Here is an 18,496-nt window from a genome sequence, read left to right as displayed (position 1 = left end):
GCCGTGTCCCCGGCCCAGCTTCATGCGACGTGTTCTGGACCTCAACTTTAATGGGTTTTTACGTCTATGGAGACGGTGAGTCCTGACCCAATGCATTGAAGTGCAGACTGCCTAAGGTCATACGCCGTCACACATCAGTAGGCTCTCTGCACGGGTCCTTCACAAAGTGGAACTTCTATGCTAAGCACCACTCCATCAGCTTTTCTTTAAATTGTTTGTAAATTTATTTTTATCTTCGGTGCATTGTGTGAGAGGGTCAGATCCCCTGGAACTGGAATCACAGTTGAGAGCTGCCATGTGGGTACTGGGAATTGAACCTGGGTCTTCTCAAAGAACAGCCCTCGCTCTTAGTGTGGATCTGTCTTTCCAGCCCTAGTCGGAAGCCTTTTCTTGAATCCTAGAATACACCCCTCTGGCAACTGAAGATGATACCATCTGCATTTGCAGATCCTCAGCCTGAGGGTTAAAGAGGAGAGGTGGCCGAGGTCACCCCTGAGGCTTGAAGCCCTGGGCTATAGGTGCTAGTGTGGTGGTGCACACTGGGTAAAAAGTTCACTCCCCCTGCTTCCTGGAAGACTTACCGAGGTGCCTTATGTGCCACAGTGGGTTGATGGTGGAATACTTTCCGTGAAACACAATCAGCATGGGGGAGGTCGCCACGCCTCCGCCCAGGGAGCTGCTGTAGAGGTTTTCCCTAAGAAATGGGATAAAAAAAAACAACATTTGGTCTGGAGCCTCACAAACACGAAGTAGACAGATGCTAATGTGGTCGGTCCTTCAGAAGAAAAGTTACAAGGTTTTTCTACTTTCCCCCAACTTTTATTTTATTTTATTTATTTTTTTTAAATTTATTTATTTTATGTATATGTGTACACTGTCCTTGTCTTCAGACACACCGGAAGAAGGCATCGAATCTCATTACAGATGGTTGTGAGCCACCATGTGGTTGCTGGGAATTGAACTCAGGATCTCTGGAAGAGCAGTCGGTGCTCTTAACCACTGAGCCATCCCTCCAGCCCCCAACTTTTATTTTATAATCGGGTTTTTTTTTTTTTTTTTTTTTTTGGTTCTTTTTTCCGGAGCTGGGGACCGAACCCAGGGCCTTGCGCTTCCTAGGCAAGCGCTCTACCGCTGAGCTAAATCCCCAACCCCTTAATGGGGGTTTTTTCATTGTTAGAAACAGGGTCTCGAGTAGATCAGAATGGTCTTGAAGTCCCAGTACAGCTGAGGAAAACCTTGAGCCAAGCCTAGGGTCCTCACTGCCGTGTGCTAGGACCGTAGGCATGCACAATCACACACATCTCTCATGGACACGGAGAAACACAGTACATGGTCCAGAGCCACTGTCTCCCAAGTATGTCACCTAAGGTCACATCACACTCTTGTGTATGCCACCTAGATAGATTCCCAAGGTCAATACTTGTGCATATCCTGTCGCGGTTTTTTATGGTGGGCACGGAAGATCGAATTCTGATCCTGTATTATTTATAGTCGCATGCAAGCTCAGTGTTATAATGGTGCTAAGATACGTGGATGAAGGGGCTGCAGGGATGGTTAAGAGCACTGGCGCTCCTACAGGGGACCCCAGCATCCAGATGCTGACTCAACCATTTATGACTCCAGGTTCCTAGGGATCCACACCCTTTTTTGGCCTCCGAGGGTACCAGGCAGAGGCAAACATGTGGTGCACAGGCACACATGGAGGAAGCAGAACACCGTACGCATAGAATTCACTTTTTTAAATGGAAGAAATAGAATGAACAATTTTTAAAATTATAAGATATGTTTAAACTTAATATAAATATTTTAGATACTATAAATATTATAAATATAAAAATAATAAAGACTACTAGGAAAGACAGTGACGTGGTAATGGTTGTGTTAGTAATTTTTTTTTTTTGCTCTACTTTTAAAATCTGATCATTAAAACTCCGAAATTTTAAATTGGAAGTCACTTTTAATGCAAGAGCTGGGGAGAAAACTCAGTCAGTAAAGTGCTTGCCTCTAGCCCTAGAACCGTGTGGAAACCCCCTGCTTGGTAGCCCTGCACTAGAAAGGTGGAGGCAGGAGGATGGCCAGCTGCCTAGCCTAATTGCTGAGCTCCCAGCCAGCAAGCCATCCTGTCTCAAAAGGAGCTGAGCTGCACTGCGAAAAATGAAGCCTGAAGTTATCCACACACATACCTGTGCACACACCCATACACACATGTGCAAACACACACACGCACGCACACACACACGCACGCACACACACACAGAATCACGTTAAAGTATTTTTTTTTTAAATTCTGGCTCTGTGAAATTAGCCTTCAAAGTAGGTCTGTGGTCAGGTGTGGAGGTACACATCTCGGATCCCAGCACATCAGAGGCAAAAGCCAGCCTGGTTTCCTAGTGAGTTCCAGGCCCGCAGGTTAGGGCTACACAGTGAGACCCTGTCCTCACAGAAACAGCGGTCCTGTAAAAGAAATTCAACTAAGATAAATGAGGGTTTTTTAGTGGAAAAGACTCAAGTCACATTATTAAGCAACTCATCAGGAAGAAGAAAGGGACAGATTCCTCGTCTCGATTTCTCAGATTTCTGCCCCCATCCCCATGCTCCTTTTTTTTTTTTTTTTTTTTTTTTTTTTTTTTTTTTTTTTTTTGTTGACAGGTTCTGTGATAATCTGACCTTAGATGTCTCATTTTGTTTTAATTCCTGAGCTATGAAAAAGATCACTCAAGCCATTTGTTCCCGGCTGGGAGCAATGGTGGCAGAGAAGCCCTCACGTACTCCACGTTCTTTTGCATCCATTTTTCCAGCTGTTTGGTGATGCGCTGGTGTTTCCATTCGGTCATGTTGGCGACAATGACACCAGGGTTGAACGAGCAGGTGCTGGGGCTGATGCCAAGCTCCTTTATGCTCTTCTTTCGGTAGTCAAGATAGCCCATGTATGTGTTCTGCAAGAGAGCAGGGCGGAGTCTTCTGTTTAGGGAAAATGGTTTACGTTCTTGAAGCTGTTGTGCACTATTCCTTCCGCCCCACTGACAGCTTTCTGCTTTCCTCTGGTGGGTTTTGTTGTGTGAACAGGGTCTCCACTTTGTAGCTCTGGTCATCCTGGAACTCACTGTGTAGACCAGGCTGGCCTCCAATTTATAGAGATCTGCCGCCACCTTTCTAGTGCTGGGATTAAAGGCCCAGCATTTGTTTAAAAGTGTGTGTGCATGTGTCTGTCTCTGTGTGTCCGTGTGGGTCTCTGTGTATGCACACACACACACACACACGTATGGATACCGCAATGCATGTGTAGAGGTCAAAGGACAACTTAGAAAGCTGGTGTACCTTGGGTTCAGGTCAGGCTTCCAGAACAAATGCCTTTACGCACTGGGCTATCTCACTCTCCATTGCTGGCTTTACCTCCTTTCCAGCCTCTGCTCGAAGTCCCACCACCTGCTTGTCTGACTCCGCCCACAGCCTGTTGCCTCAGGGCTCTAAATTCCACCTGTCTGACGGCTCTGGCCTCTCTGGCCTTCCGTTGGTGTTGCCTTCTTGATGCTTACGCAGTTCCAACAGGCAGAGTGTATGGAGTCCTGTCTTAAAGCTGGCTCCCTGCCATTCCTGCCTCAGGAGAGAGTATCTGTATCCTTGTTATTTAAGCGATCATTGGGCCATCCTTAGCTCCTCCTCATCCAAATCTGTGGATAAATCCAGTTTGTCCCAGCTTTGAAATAAAGCACCCAGTGTGGTCTCCCTGTTCCTGCCCTTTAAAACAATTTCATTTTTTTTTACAGTTTCATTTTTATCTTACATGCATGAGTGTTTTGTCTGCATGTGTGTGTATGCATGTATGTATGTATGTATGTATGTATGTATGTATATACCAGGTGTATGCCTAGTGCTCAAGGAGACCAGAAGAGGGCATTGGGCCCTCTGGAACCGGAGTTACATAAAGACGTGAGTCTCTATGTCCTGGGAACCAAACCACTCCAGTCTGTAGTAATGCTATGCCACAGCTATTCATTTTAGAGCATTCTCTATCCACTGGACACTTCGCAGCATCCCACTGCACCTCACAGACACAAGAGAGTAGACAGCATCCGTGCCATGCTCCAGATTAGAAAAATGAGACTCCCCGGGGTTACAGAAATTGGCCTGAGTGGGTGGGAAAAGTGGAACCCCATTCCATCCCCCTCCCCATTGGCTGTGGATGGGTGCATTGTGATAATTTGGACAGTCAGGGACAGACAAGAAGGATAAAGGTAGGATTCTACGATGGCCTGCCTACCTGTAGCCCCACAAGGCGGTGGATGTCTTGAGCAGAGGGCAAATCACAGTCATCTGAGAAGGCCGCTGCATGGCCCAGAGCCAAGGTGGTGTCGTACAGTTCCTGGATGTCACCTGCGTTTGGAAGGATCAGCAAATAGAACACAAGAATCTCAGGACTAGATAGAACCTCAGCTTAGCTCCTAACTTCAGTAGGGCAAAGGGTACAAGGTTCCTATTTTCCCACGGTGCTGCAGTGTAAGAACGCTTCATACCCAGGGGCTGTGGTGGCACATGGCTTTAATCCCAGCACTCGGGAGGCAGACAAATCTGTGAGTTCGAGGCCAGCCTGGTCTGCAGAGTGAGTTCCATTCCGGGCTACAGGGAGAAACGTTGCCTCAAAACAAAAACCAAAAAAGCAGCTCATGCCTATCGAGGGAGCCACCTGACATTTCAGATGGGTGTGATCAGGTGTGCTGCTGTGTAGTCTCTGAATGCTTATGTTATTTGCATGTGGGACAGAACACGACATGTGTCCACATGCACGGCCAAGTGCTCTCAGCATACCTTACCTCAGCATGTGTTAGGAATGCAGAGATGCCACGAAGGAAATTACTGCAGACTTGGCAATCAGAGAGGGGCCCCCGGAAGTCACTAGATTATCCGGAAAAGTATCAAACCCTGCTTTCAAAGTGTGCCCAGTTTCTGTTTTGTTTGTTTGTTTTGGTCTTTGATGTTGAGACAAGGTTTCTCTATGTAGCCCTACTTGTCCTGGAACTCCCTCTGTAGACCAGGCTGGCCTCGAACTCAAAGATCCACCTGCCTCCACTTCCCAAGTGCTGGGATTAAAGGGGTGCGCCACCACTGCCCGGCCTCAAAATACACTTAGTTTTACAATGCTGTATTCACTTTATTTTTTTTTCGGAGCTGGGGACCGAACCCAGGGCCTTGCGCTTGCTAGGCAAGCACTCTACCACTGAGCCAAATCCCCAACCCCTGTATTCACTTTATAAGGCATTTGAAGTCACTAGGCAGCTAGATACGTGGGAAACGAAGAGAAAGGACGAGTCGTTCTATTTGGCAGCTGAGCCCTTCCAGGGTTCTTGGCAGTCAGCGAGCATACCTTGTACGATGACATCATCGTCCAAATAGATGACTTTCTCATGCTGATGGACAAGCAGAGGGAGATAAAACCTAACAAAGTTCAGCTGTGAAGACAGAGAAACAGTGGTAGGAAAAGGCACGTGGCTGGAGGTCGTATGGCACTTGCAAGTTAGCTTTGACCGTGCCTGGGTGGGATGAAATGAATCAGGCTTCTTAGCACCTGATCCTCTGGGCTCTGGGTATGAGACCGGGCTGGCCCAGAGAAGCTCTCCTTCACCCAGAACCCGGCTAACTGAAGCAGTGCCCACTTCCCATTCAGGGATGGCTTCAGTGAGAGCCCCCAAAACTCCCTAGTCGGTCTTTTAGGGTACGGACTTCCTGTTTTCTCTACCTTCCACTCAAGTGATTAGCTTTAATATTCACACATACACACACACACACTCACACCCCAGCAACAAGCCCAGTCTTAACTTCTTGCTCCAGAAAACAGTCAGAGAGAAACACTAGTTTGTGGGGTTTCCTTAGTGACGTTCAGTTACCATAAGCAACTGACAGTCAGTGTCTGGGATTAGGGAAGGGTCGTGTCCCAGAGAGAGGCTTTAGAAGCTAACTAGAAAGGAAAGGTTTACATAAACTGCATATAGCAGGTGGCCAGTCTCTACAAAATTGCCATCAGGAACTAACTGCTCTTGGACTCGAAAGATGATTCAGCGGGTCAACACGAGGACCTGAGTTCAAATCCCCAGAACCCACACGAAAAGATGAGTGAAGCACACTTGTCCAAAACCCCAGTGCTGGGGAAGACAAGTTGGGACTGGAAGGAGGGGTGAGGAAGACGCTGAAGAAAGGCTTGCTTGGGCTCACTGACACGTAAGCATGTAGCATACACACACACACACACACACACACACACACACACACACACACATACACACACACATACATACATATACACACACATACACACAGACATACACACATACACACATACACAAACATACACACACATACACACACATACATACATATACACACATACACACAGACATACATACGCACACACATACACACATACACACACATACATACACACATACACACATACACACACATACACACACACATACATACATATACACACACATACACACAGACATACACACATACACACATACACAAACATACACACACATACACACACATACATACATATACACACATACACACAGACATACATACGCACACACATACACACATACACACACATACATACACACATACACACATACACACACATACACACACATACACACACATACACACACATACACACACATACACACACATACACACACACACACACATACACACACGCAACTGTTCCTCATAAAGGAGATGGACTCTGTGTGGGCCCTCTTGCAAGAAAAATGACCCTCAGCCCTAGGAAAAGGACTGGTTTCTCCTAAAATATGTTGTGATTTTTGCGATTTTGCTGACCTCACTACCCCGCCCACCTCCAACCCCCACCGTAGCCCTCCACCCACACACATACGTTGTCTCCCTTTTTATGGCTCATTTCTTTCCAGTTAGCTTCATTATGCTTATGTAAACCATCTTAGATCCTTCCTGGAGCAGGTGGCTGCTAAGTTAAAAATAAGCAGAGCTCCGTAGAGATCCAGCACACACGGGACTGAAATATCCTACGTGCGCATCAGATGGGTGGGGCGCTACAGACAGTGTGGATGCAGGACTGTCCCCGAGTCCCTACTATGCGCATGGCTTGCATACTAACGGGCTGGAGCAGTTCAGGCCTCGACGAGTCTGGTCTGATCTTCCCCTTGAGGACTATAGGATTGAACTCCACAATCTTGAAGTTTATTTCTTTCAGTTTAGAATGTTCGATCCATTGTCTAAAGAGAGAAAACAGAAAACCTCAAGTACACAGTTCGAATCTTTCCTCGATTGAATCTGCGTATGTTCTTGGGGATAATCTGCTCTGGCTTTAGAAGGTTACACTTAAGTGTATGTGGGTATCATTTTTATGCTAAAACTCCTTCTGATTGCTTCACCCTCTGGCCTCACTTCCAGCATCCCTACCCCCTCCCCAATCTCATGACTCATCTGCAAAGGAAATGAACAGGGTAGTAATAACCGAGTATAGCCCCACATCCAAAATCCCTCTCAGGACACTAGAGCAACAAGATGGGGTCCTTCCTCGTCAAGCAGCATCTGCAGTTGCCAGACCAACTGTCGCATGCTACTGCTGAAATGCTGTGACGGGTTAGTGCTGAGTCTCTGACAGCCGCCCTGTTCCCTCCCCCTCTGTCTCTCACTCCCCCTCCACCCCCCTCCCCCCTTCAGCGCTCAGTCTCACAGGATGTCTATCTTTCTTCTGATTCATTATGACATTCCTTGTAGAGAAACAAAGTTGGCGGCCACCCAGGCCACAGATGGCAACATTCGCAGTTGGCTGCAGATTGGCAGGAAAGGGCTAGGGGTAGGTAGGTGGGTGGCAGAGCTCTTGCCACTGGTGGCGGGAATGTGGTGGTTGCCACAGAAGTATGTTTGCATGCGGCGATCTACAGACACGAACGGTGGGTTCAAGCCTTCTGCTTTTATGTTCTGCCTCAGTGAGAACAGGTTTCAGAATATTTAAACCTTGGGGAAAGACAGATCAACTATAGATGGCCCACTGTGTTGACTGTATCGCTATGCATTGTGTGATCTATGTTCTTTTGGCTAGTTGGTTAGTTAATTGGTTGGTTAGTTGGTTGGTTGGTTAATTGGTTGGTTGGTTGGTTAGTTGGTTGGTTAGTTAATTGGTTGGTTAGTTGATTGGTTAGTTAATTGGTTGGTTGGTTAGTTGGTTGGTTAGTTAATTGGTTGGTTAGTTGGTTGGTTAACTGGTTGGTTGGTTATTTGACTAGTTTGTTTATTTGGAATAAGGTCTCACCATGCAGCCTAGTCTGGTCTCTGATTTGCAACCCTTCAGGGGCAGGCTCTTGAGAGATGCTGTTTTACAAAGCTGTGAATGGAGTCCTGGGCCTTAGTGTCTGTTCATGTTTTCTATTCATTTTCCCACTAGGCTTACATTTTAAAACATGTTTGCAACAGTTCTTCATTATACACCATCCTTCTTATTAATTAATTATTGATAGATTATTATTAATCCATTTTAGAACTAATCCCATCCACTGTTCTTCATTATCCGGAAGATCTCGTGTTACACACACGAGTCTGTCAGTTCTTTTTGTTTCCTAATTCCTGGGCTCAGGGAGGCCCCGTCCAGCCCAAGATCATACAGTTCTCCTGCATTTCAAAAACACATTTCAGTTTTGATGGTTCTGTTGTTTTCTTCTCACTCTAACTCCAATTCATTTTTTTATTATGGCATGTTATAGGAAAAACAAGCTCAAAATCATAATACAATCTATAAACTTTTATTACTGTAAGTTTGTAGTTCAAACATCACAGGTCGGGTTGGGGATTTGGCTCAGTGGTAGAGCGCTTGCCTAGTAAGCGCAAGGCCCTGGGTTCGGTCCCCAGCTCCGAAAAAAAGAAAAGAAAAAAAAAATCACAGGTAATGTATGGCTCAGTGGTGGAGCGTGTGAAACATAGATTAAGTCTCTAGCATCGTTCCCGAAAAATACACTGAGTGAGGATGCTTAAGGAATAATAATCCATTAAGAAAATAGAGGGGGGAGGGTATGCTAGAGAGATAACCGACTGCTCTCCCAGAGGTCCTGAGTTCAATTCCCAGCAACCACATGGTGGCTCACAAGCATCCGTAATGGGATCTGATGCCCTCTTCTGATGAGTCTAAAGACAGTGACAGTGTACTCACATACATAAAATAATTTTTTAAAAAACGAAAGAAAATAGAGGAAGAAGAGGAGTAGGAGGAGGAGGAGGAACAAGAAGAACAAGAAGAATAACAACAAGAAAGGAGAGAAGGAAGAAGAGAGAATAAGGAGGAGGAAGAGGAAGAGGAGAAAGAAAGAAAGAAAGAAGGGAAGAAAGAAAGAAGGAAAGAAAGAAGAGATGGCTATCTAAAGAAAAAAAGGTTAGAAGACAATAGAACATTCAGAAAACGCATTGTACAGACTACCGTATTCGAGACAGAGTGTTCCGTAGTCCAACTACATAGAACACAATGTTGGCATCAGTGTTGCTGTAGATGCTATTAATGGCCGCCATGGCTGCGCCCATTCTCCCCGCAGCTGCACAGATCACCACTGGAATCTCCTCTTCCACGTCCTCGGGTGACTCAGAATCATCATCTGGAAAAACCAAAATCAATGACTCAGAGCACAGGAACTTCACGGGAGAGCAGTCTCTAACTCCTAGTCCACGGTGCAGGGGAAGACTGGTCCCTCACACCAGTCTCTCCTCCGTCCCTTGGAGATGGGTGTGAAGATTTCAGGTGGCCTATGGCTATTTTTTTCCCAGATTCCCTTGCTTCAAAAATCATGATCGAGTTGGACAAATGGAAGGTTGTTTTAAGCAATGTGTGCATCTATAGAATCTGCAAGCCAGACTAATGCTAAATGCCTTCCTCTTCATCTTCCTCCCTCCGCTGGAATGTTGACATGAAGCTAAGAGGCAGAGAGCATTTTTAGATTGATGCTACCCTAGGGCCTCAGAACCGGAGCACGTGCGGGACTTTGATCTGAAAGACTGTGGAATCCATATGTCAGACTTTCATGTGAAGACAGGGTGAATGTCTGCGTCCCTATTATTTCGGGACTCTTTTTTTCTTTCCTTCTTCTTCTTCTTTTTTTTTTTTTTTTTTTTCCGGAGCTGGGGACCGAACCCAGGGCCTTGCGCTTCCTAGGTAATCGCTCTACCACTGAGCTAAATCCCCAACCCCTCTCTGTTTCTTTTTATACGTTTTTTTTCCCCACTCACTTCCCTTTCTCCTACTAGAAAATCTTTTTTCATGAGCTAGTTCCCTACTTGAGAGACTCTCATGATGTACCTTGAAGGGGAATTATATAAAATTCTTAGCTGGATGTGTTGGTGCACATGGAGGCAGAAGTAGGTAGACCTCTGGAGTTTGAGGCCAGCTTGGGCTGTGTAAATGAGTTCCAAGCCAGCCAGGGCTGCATAGCAAGGCTCTGCAGAATAAACAAACAAACAAATAAATGCTTTCTGGTCTTTGATCCCAATGTGACACATACATAGTCACAAGTATCTGTGTCTATGTATGAAAATATAAGTGATTTTAATTTGTTTGTTTTTCTAAATTTTTTTCAAATTTACTAAGTAACCATGAATTATATTTTTATAAAGAAACTAATGTTTTGGGTCTAGCATCTCATGTAGCCCAGGCCAGCCTTGAGTCTCTGATCGTCTTGCCCTCACTTTCCAAGTCCTTTGGCTCACTGCCTGCAGTTTTAAAAAGCAAAACAAAACCAGACTTGTGGGGTTGGGGATTTAGCTCAGTGGTAGAGCGCTTGCCTAGCAAGCGCAAGGCCCTGGGTTCGGTCCCCAGCTCCGAAAAAAAAAAAAAAGAAAAGAAAAAAAAACAAAAAACAAAAAACACCAGACTTGTTTACGGATTGTTTCTTTAGGGGCAAGCTGTCTCCACGCAGCCACGTGAGGTGATCTAACTGACACGCAGGCTTGGCTGTGCCGATTCACCACCGGCAGTTCTTCGCTAATACCAAACTCCTCGTGATTTCCTCGACACCAGGCGGCGGCGCATGCTCTCTTATCAGTCTTTACACACGCTGCTCCTGTTGTCTGGATCACTCTCTGCTCTTCGTGGTTAACTCTCACCTATCCATACTGATATCCACGGTGCAGGAAGTCTACGACCACTTCCCAACACGTACAGGGTCCTGGGTGCCTGCCGTGGCTGGATTCGTCAGCCACACTGTTCATTTGTCCTTTGCTATAGATGGGAGTGCCGCGAGGGCAAAACCCGGCAGCAGCAGCAGCAGCAGCAGCAGCAGCAGCAGCAGCAGCAGCAGCAGCAGCAGCAGCAGCAGCAGCAGCAGCAGCAGCAGCAGCGTACTGTCTCTGTCCTCTGCTTCTGTCTTAAGAACCGGCACAGGAGAGGTTGGGGATTTAGCTCAGTGGTAGAGCGCTTGCCTAGCAAGCGCAAGACCCTGGGTTCGGTCCCCAGCTCTGAAAAAAAGAAAAAAAAAAAAAAAAAACCGGCACGGGAATAGATGCCCTCATCATCTATAGGGATCTATTTCTGCAATTGTAGAGCCTATTTTTTGTGCCTGGTTCTCCATGAGACCGTGAGCTTGTCACTCCTCCGAGCCTGGCTCCCTGGAAGCCCCGTGGTGAAAATCTGCTGTGAAGAACTGAGCTGAGCCACGAGTGGCCCTAGAGCCCAGAGTCCTCCCGGTTGTTTGTAGGGACCGGAAATAGAAGAGTGGGAAGGCATAGGGTAAAGCCTGGAGCAGAAATCCGTCACTCTGACTCCTGAGTGCCAGGATTAAAAGTTCACACCTCTATGTCTGGCTAGAATGAATGATGCTTAAATAATAAAAATTAATATAGATTTCAGGGAAAACGTCCAGCCAAAACAGAAAAGGATCCGGTAAGCTTCACTCCCACTCCGACGGCGCTGTGCTCTTAAGCATACCTTTGTCGTGAGTTCTAAGGGACACACGCTTATTGGATTTGTGTGTGTGACCATGGGACTTTATGTATTCCTACATGCATGCACAGGCCAAAGCAGGACGTCCAGTGTCTTCCTCTACAGCTCTCCAAGTTACTGCTTTGAAGCAGGTTCTCTCACTGAACTGAACGCTTGCCATTTTGGCTAAGCTGGTTGGGCAGAGAGCTCTTGAGAACCACCTGTCTCTGCCCAGAGCCACGCCTGGCTTTTTAGATGGGAATTACAAGTTAACTTCTCACGCTTGCAGAGTGTCGTGGCTTGAAGGAGGATGGCCCCACAGGCTCCTATATTTGAACGTTTGGTTTCCAGTTGGCAGACTGTTTAGGAAGGATTAAACGGTGCAGCCTTGTTGGAGGGGGTGTGTCACCGGGGTTAGGTTTTGAGGATTCAAAAGCTCAAGGGCACCATGGCTCCACCAGGCACAGTCTCTCTCTGCCTCCACTTGGTGAATAAAACGTAAGCACTCCGCTCCAGCTTGTGCCAAGCTGCCTGCTGCCCACCATGATGATCATGGGCCAACCCTCTGAAACGGTAAACAGATCCTCAATTAAATGATTCTTCTTAGAGGTTGCTTTGGTCGTGGTGTCTCTTTACAGCAATAGAACAGAGACTAAGACCCATCGAACCGTCTCTCTAGCCCCCAGATATAGATGATTTTAAAACCAAAAGTTGGGTTGGGGATTTAGCTCAGTGGTAGAGCGCTTGCCTAGCAAGCTCAAGGCCCTGAGTTCAGTCCCCAGCTCCGGGGGGAAAAAAAAAGAAAAAGAAAAAGAAAAAAAAACCCAAAAGTCAATCATACTTTTCAGCAACTTTGTTTCTCCTAGCACACATAGGAATCTCTCCTTCTCAACACTGTATTCTTTTTTAACGGTTCTTCAACATTACAACTGCTTTTTTATTTGAACACTGGGTGGGATAACAACGTGGGATTTGGATCCATTCGCACCATCCAGATGCTTTGTCGCTACACACAGCTAATTGATCAGGCGGGACACGCATCCCCTACAGTTGTTTTAACAGCTGTTGTGAGGTCTGCCCATTGGGATGGGCTAAATGAGTGCGCTGGCTCACGAACACACTGAAGGAAAACCCAGGGCTTCCTCCTACCCATCTGTGGGGACTTGACTAGGAATGACCTCCACAGGCTCATATACTTGAGTGCTTAGTCGCAGGGAGTGGCACTACTTGAGAAGAATTAGGGGGTGTGGCCTTGTTGGAGGAAGTGTGTCACTGGGAGTGGGCTTTGAGGTTTAAAAGCCTCAGCCCCGCCCAGGGTCTCTCTCTTCCTGCTGTCTGCGGATTTGGGTGTAGAACTCTCAGCTACTTCTCCAGCACCATGCCTTCCTGTGTACCCCTATGCTTTCCACCATGATGTTAGTCAACCAAACATTGGGAACTGCTAGCAAGCCCCAGTTAAATACTCTCTCTTTTACAGAGGCTGCTGTGGTCATGTGTCTCTTCACAGCAACTGACACCATCTTCTCTATTTCTCTTCCTTCCCTTCCTTTAACCTCTCAAAAGTTTGAGATGATAAACTAATTTGTGCTCCACTCCAAATTTCATGTTCAAGTCCTGAGCCCCAGTGACTCTAAATGTGGCTGTATTTGAAGATGAGACTTCTAAAGGGGGAATTTTTTTTTAAGGCTGTAGGTAGGGCCCTAAGCCCAAAGGATTAATGCCATAATAAAGGGGCGGGGGAAGAGACACCAGGGACATGTACAGAGCCACATGAATACACTAGGAGTGCCACACATTAGCCAAAGAGAGAGAGAGGTCAGAGGAGAAGCCAACTAACTTGGCCTTGGCCTTGGCTTTACCGCTTCCGGAACTGTGAGAGAATGAATTCCTAGCCCTAGGAAGGCAAAGCACACTTCTTGCTCTTACACATGTGAAGTACAATGTGTTTTATCAAATAAGTTAAGCTGTAAACAAGTACCACTATCCAATTATAGAAGACTTCTGTCTCCATGAAAGTCCCCTTGAGCTTTTTATAGTCAGTCCACTTACTTCCTGCTCCACACAGCCACTCACCTCCACACCGGCCTTCTAGCTGCCTTTGCTAGAAGTTTATTTATTTTTTAAATTTAGGTTTCTTTATGAGTATGTGTGTGTGTGTGTGTGTGTGTGTGTGTGTGTGTGCCAATGCATCCTGGGTGTGCCTGGTTCCATGGAGTTCAAAAGAAAGTGTGTTAGACCAAGTGGTGGTGGCACAGGTAGGGTCTGAGTCCAGCCTGGTCTATAAAATGAATCTAGGACAGCCAGGGCTATTACACAGAGAAACCCTGTCTCGAAAAAACAAAAAGAAGAAGGAGGAGGAGAAAGAACAGGAAGAAGGGGAGAAGAAGGAAGAGGAGGAGGAGGAAGAGGGGGAAGAGGAGGAGGAAGGGGGAGGATGAGGAAGAGGAGGAGAAGGAAGAGGAGGAGGAAGAAGAGGGGGAAGAGGAAGAGGGGGAGAAGGAGGAAGAGGGGGAAGAGGAGGAAGAAGAGGGGGAGGAGGAAGGGGGAGAAGGAGGAAGAGGGGGAAGAGGAGGAAGAAGAGGGGGAGGAGGAGGAGGAAGGGGAGGAGGAGGAAGAGGGGAAGGAGGAGGGGGAGGGAAGGAAGAGGAGAAGAAGGAAGAGGAGGAGGAAGAAGAGGAAGAGGAGGAGGAAGGGGGAGGAGGAGGAAGAAGAGGGGGAGGAGGAGGAGGAGGAAGGGGAGGAGGAGGAAGAGGGGAAGGAGGAGGGGGAGGGAAGGAAGAGGAGAAGAAGGAAGAGGAGGAGGAAGAAGAGGAAGAGGAGGAGGAAGGGGGAGGAGGAGGAAGAGGAGGAGGAGGAAGAGGGGAAGGAGGAGGGGGAGGGAAGGAAGAGGAGAAGAAGGAAGAGGAGGAGGAAGAAGAGGAAGAGGGGGAAGAGGAGGAGGAAGAGGGGGAGGAGGAGGAGGAAGAGGGGGATGAGGAGGAAGAGGAGGAGGAGGAAGAGGGGGAAGAGGAGGAGGAAGAGGGGGAGGAGGAGGAGGAAGAGGGGGATGAGGAGGAAGAGGAGGAGGAGGAAGAGGGGGAAGAGGAGGAGGAAGAGGGGGAGGAGGAGGAAGAGGGGGGAGGAGGAGGAGGAAGAGGGGGATGAGGAGGAAGAGGAGGAGGAGGAGGAAGAGGGGGAAGAGGAGGAGGAAGAGGGGAGGAGGAGGAAGAGGGGGGAGGAGGAGGAAGAGGGGGATGAGGAGGAAGAGGAGGAGGAGGAGGAAGAGGGGGAAGAGGAGGAGGAAGAGGGGGAGGAGGAGGAGGAAGAGGGGGAGGAGGAGGAGGAAGAGGGGGATGAGGAGGAAGAGGAGGAGGAGAAGGAAGAGGGGGAAGAGGAGGAGGAAGAGGGGGAGGAGGAGGAAGAGGGGGGAGGAGGAGGAGGGGGAGGAGGAAAGAAGAGTTGAAGTTCTTGGAACTGGAGTTGCCATCATGTGGTTGCTGGGAATCAAACCCAGATCCTCTGCAAGAGCAACAAGTGCTCTAAACTGCTGAGCCATCTCTCCAGCCCCCCTCATCTATTTTATTTTTGAAGATCTGTTTTGTTTTAAATGTGTGCACATCAGTGTGGGGACCTGTAGAGAGCGAAGAGGATACTGGATCCCCTGGGGCTGGAGTCACAGGCAGATGTGAATGGATGCCAGGAACTGAACTCGGGTTCTCTGGAAGAACAGCAAGCACTCGTGACCCCTGAGCCCGCTCTCCAGCCGAGAGAAAGTGGTTATAAGCAAAATCATGCACTCTGCCGTCTTGGTCTGGCTCCTTTGAATTGATGCAATGTTTCTGAGGTCACCGGTGTTTTAGTTTTATTAAAAATGTGTTGCTCTTTCACTAATGAGCAATACCGGATGGGATGGGCATACGTTCCTTTCGCCACTGACGGACTTGTGCGTTATCTCTAGTCTGGACTACTGTGTCTGACACCCTGGAAAAGCAACTACATGTATGTTATGGTGTGAAAACCACTTTCTTTTCAGACTTCAGACACTTTTTTAAAAAGATTCATTTACTTTATGTATGTGAGCACACTATCTTCAGACATGGACACACCAGAAGAGGGCATTGGATCCCACTACAGATGGTTGTGCGCTCAGGACCTCTGGAAGAGCAGTCAGTGTTCTTAACCACTGAGCCATCTCTCCAGCCCCCTCCAGACACTCTTGATCACAAGATACACATTTTCAATTACTTTAAATGGTGTACATGTAATTTAACACATAACTAGATACAAATACTGCCTTTGTAGGAACAGAGACAGTTTTGCCTCACTAGTGTTTCTAAGTATTCTACATATTTGGCTTTAATGATTTGTTTTTATTTTATGTGCATTGGTGTTTTGCCCACATGTATGTTTGTGTGAGGATGTTGGATTCCCTGAAACTGAATTTACAGACAGTTGCGAGCTGCCTTTTGGGTGCTGGGAATTGAACCCAGGTCCTTCGGAAGAGTAGCTAGTGCTCTTAACCACTGAGCCACGCGTCTAGCCTGGTATTGACTTTAAAAACAGAAATGTGAACCAGACTTTTGTGCACAAACTTGTAAGCCTAGTCTTGGGAGACAGAGGCAGAAGGATCAGGAGTTCAAGGCCATGCTTAGAGAAAAGTCTGAGGCCAGCTTGGGATACGTAATGTATTCTTTCCAAAAAATTAAATTTAATTTAAAGATTAAGGAAAAGGCCTCCAACTCACTATGTAGCCCAGGCTAACCTCAAACTCACAATCTTCCTACCTCAACCTCCAGGTGCTGGGATCACAAGTGTGTGTAACACACTTAGCCCAGGTGTGTTCTAACAGGCCCTCTACGTGACTTTTACATGTGCTATGGTTTGAACATTACCAATCATTACGTAGCATAACCCAGCTGCAGCCTTAGGGAAGATATTCTGCATGCTGACTCTTAGGAGTTAACCACACTGTCATTCGCCACTCAGCCACCTTCTTAGGGTCCTGTCTTGACAGACTCCGTGCTTGCTCACCTGCTTCATTCTTAAGTACAGCTCCCTTACGAACTTTCTTGTACAGAATCCCACAGAGCGTCAGGACCAGAAGAAACAGCAGCACTTGATTAACTGAAACGAAGAGGGAAGTGTGTCAAACTCCCAAAGCACAGGGGGGAAATCCCAGTGGTAGCGTGGGCAGCCTTACAGAGGACAAGGGGCAGTCTGTAGTAAAGCACTGACCCGGTGCACTGTGGTCAGGCTCCTCAGAGCGTGAGGAGGATCCAGAGCTAAACCTAAGGCAGTCTGATGGCAGAGGCCTCAAACTCAGTCTCCCTGGGGGGCTGACTGGCATGAAGAGTTCATCTATTTTTTTTCTAAATTGGGTATTTCTTATTTACATATCAAATGTTATTCTCTTTCCTAGTTTCCTGTCCATAAGCCCCCTAACCCCTCCCCCTCCCCTTCTCTAAGAGTGTTCCCCTTCCCATCCACCTCCCCTTATCCCCCCGACATTCCCCTATACTGGGGGTCCAACCTTGGCAGGACCAAGGGCTTCTCTTTCCATTGGTGTCCAACAAGGCCATCCTCTGCTATCTATGCAGTTGGAGCCATGGGTCTGTCCATGTATACTCTTTGGGTAGTGGTTTAGTCCCTGGGAGCTCAAGCTCCTTCAGCTCGTTCAACCCTTTCTCTAATTCCTCCAAAGGGAATCCCATTCTCAGCTCAATGTTTTTCTGCTGGCATTGACCTCTGTATTTGACATGCTCTGGCTGTGTCTCTCAGGAGAGATCTATATCTGGTTCCTGTCAACCTGCACTTCTTAGCTTTATCAATCTTATCTAGTCTTGGTGGCTGTATATATTTGGGCCACATGTGGGGCAGGCTCTGAATGGCCGTTCCTTCAGTCTCTGCTCTAAACTTTGCCTCCCTTTGCCCTCCTATGGATATTTTTGTTCCCCCTTTTAAGAAGGACTGAATCTATCTTTTAAACAGCATCATTTCTAGAATACCCTCTGTGAGCTACTGTAGACACAGCTGGGTCTCAGTTAATTCAAATGCCAGGAGGATGTGCCCAGAATCCTGGGTCCAGGTAAGGGTCATAATGCTTCCAGTTCTCGGCCTCCCTCCGTTCCACACTTTTTTTTATTATCATTTCTTTTTTTAAATTATTATTAACTTGAGTATTTCTTATATACATTTCGAGTGTTATTCCCTTTCCCGGTTTCCGGGCAATCATTCCCCTCCCCCCTCCCTTTTTTATGGGTGGTCCCCTCCCCATCCCCCCCTTGTTGCCCTCCCCCCAACAATCTAGTTCACTGGAGGTTCAGTCTTAGCAGGACCCAGGGCTTCCCCTTCCACTGGTGCTCTTACTAGGATATTCATTGCTACCTATGGGGTCAGAGTCCAGGGTCAGTCCATGTATAGTCTTTAGGTAGTGGCTTAGTCCCTGGAAGCTCTGGTTGCTTGGCATTGTTGTACATATGGGGTCTCGAGCCCCTTCAAGCTCTTCCAGTTCTTTCTCTGATTCCTTCAACGGGGGTCCTATTCTCAGTTCAGTGGTTTGCTGCTGGCATTCACCTCTGT

The 18,496-nt window shown here is 47.2% G+C and overlaps 1 protein-coding gene across 6 annotated transcripts in view; it reads right to left on the bottom strand.

Moving 5' to 3' along the window:
- Glt8d2 (glycosyltransferase 8 domain containing 2) overlaps positions 1 to 18,496 on the bottom strand; it is a 51,372-nt gene that overhangs the window by 5,609 nt on the left and 27,267 nt on the right. For 5 of the 6 annotated variants that reach the window (XR_015624319.1, NM_001432437.1, NM_001432438.1 and 2 more), the window contains 7 exon segments: positions 16,949 to 17,041; positions 9,452 to 9,623; positions 7,136 to 7,253; positions 5,363 to 5,447; positions 4,262 to 4,374; positions 2,770 to 2,936; positions 582 to 694 (listed from right to left, as the gene is read on the bottom strand). Coding sequence is in view for 5 of the 6 variants with exons in the window: in NM_001432437.1 (NP_001419366.1) it covers positions 582 to 694; positions 2,770 to 2,936; positions 4,262 to 4,374; positions 5,363 to 5,447; positions 7,136 to 7,253; positions 9,452 to 9,623; positions 16,949 to 17,041 (861 nt within the window). In the remaining variant the exon portion in view is untranslated. 6 annotated transcript variants of the gene reach the window in all.

Source organism: Rattus norvegicus, chromosome 7 (genome assembly GCF_021556685.1).
Source record: "Rattus norvegicus strain SHRSP/BbbUtx chromosome 7, alternate assembly SHRSP_T2T, whole genome shotgun sequence".
In the NCBI taxonomy this organism is placed as follows: domain Eukaryota; kingdom Metazoa; phylum Chordata; class Mammalia; order Rodentia; family Muridae; genus Rattus; species Rattus norvegicus.
This window is presented reverse-complemented; position numbering and strand designations above follow the sequence as displayed.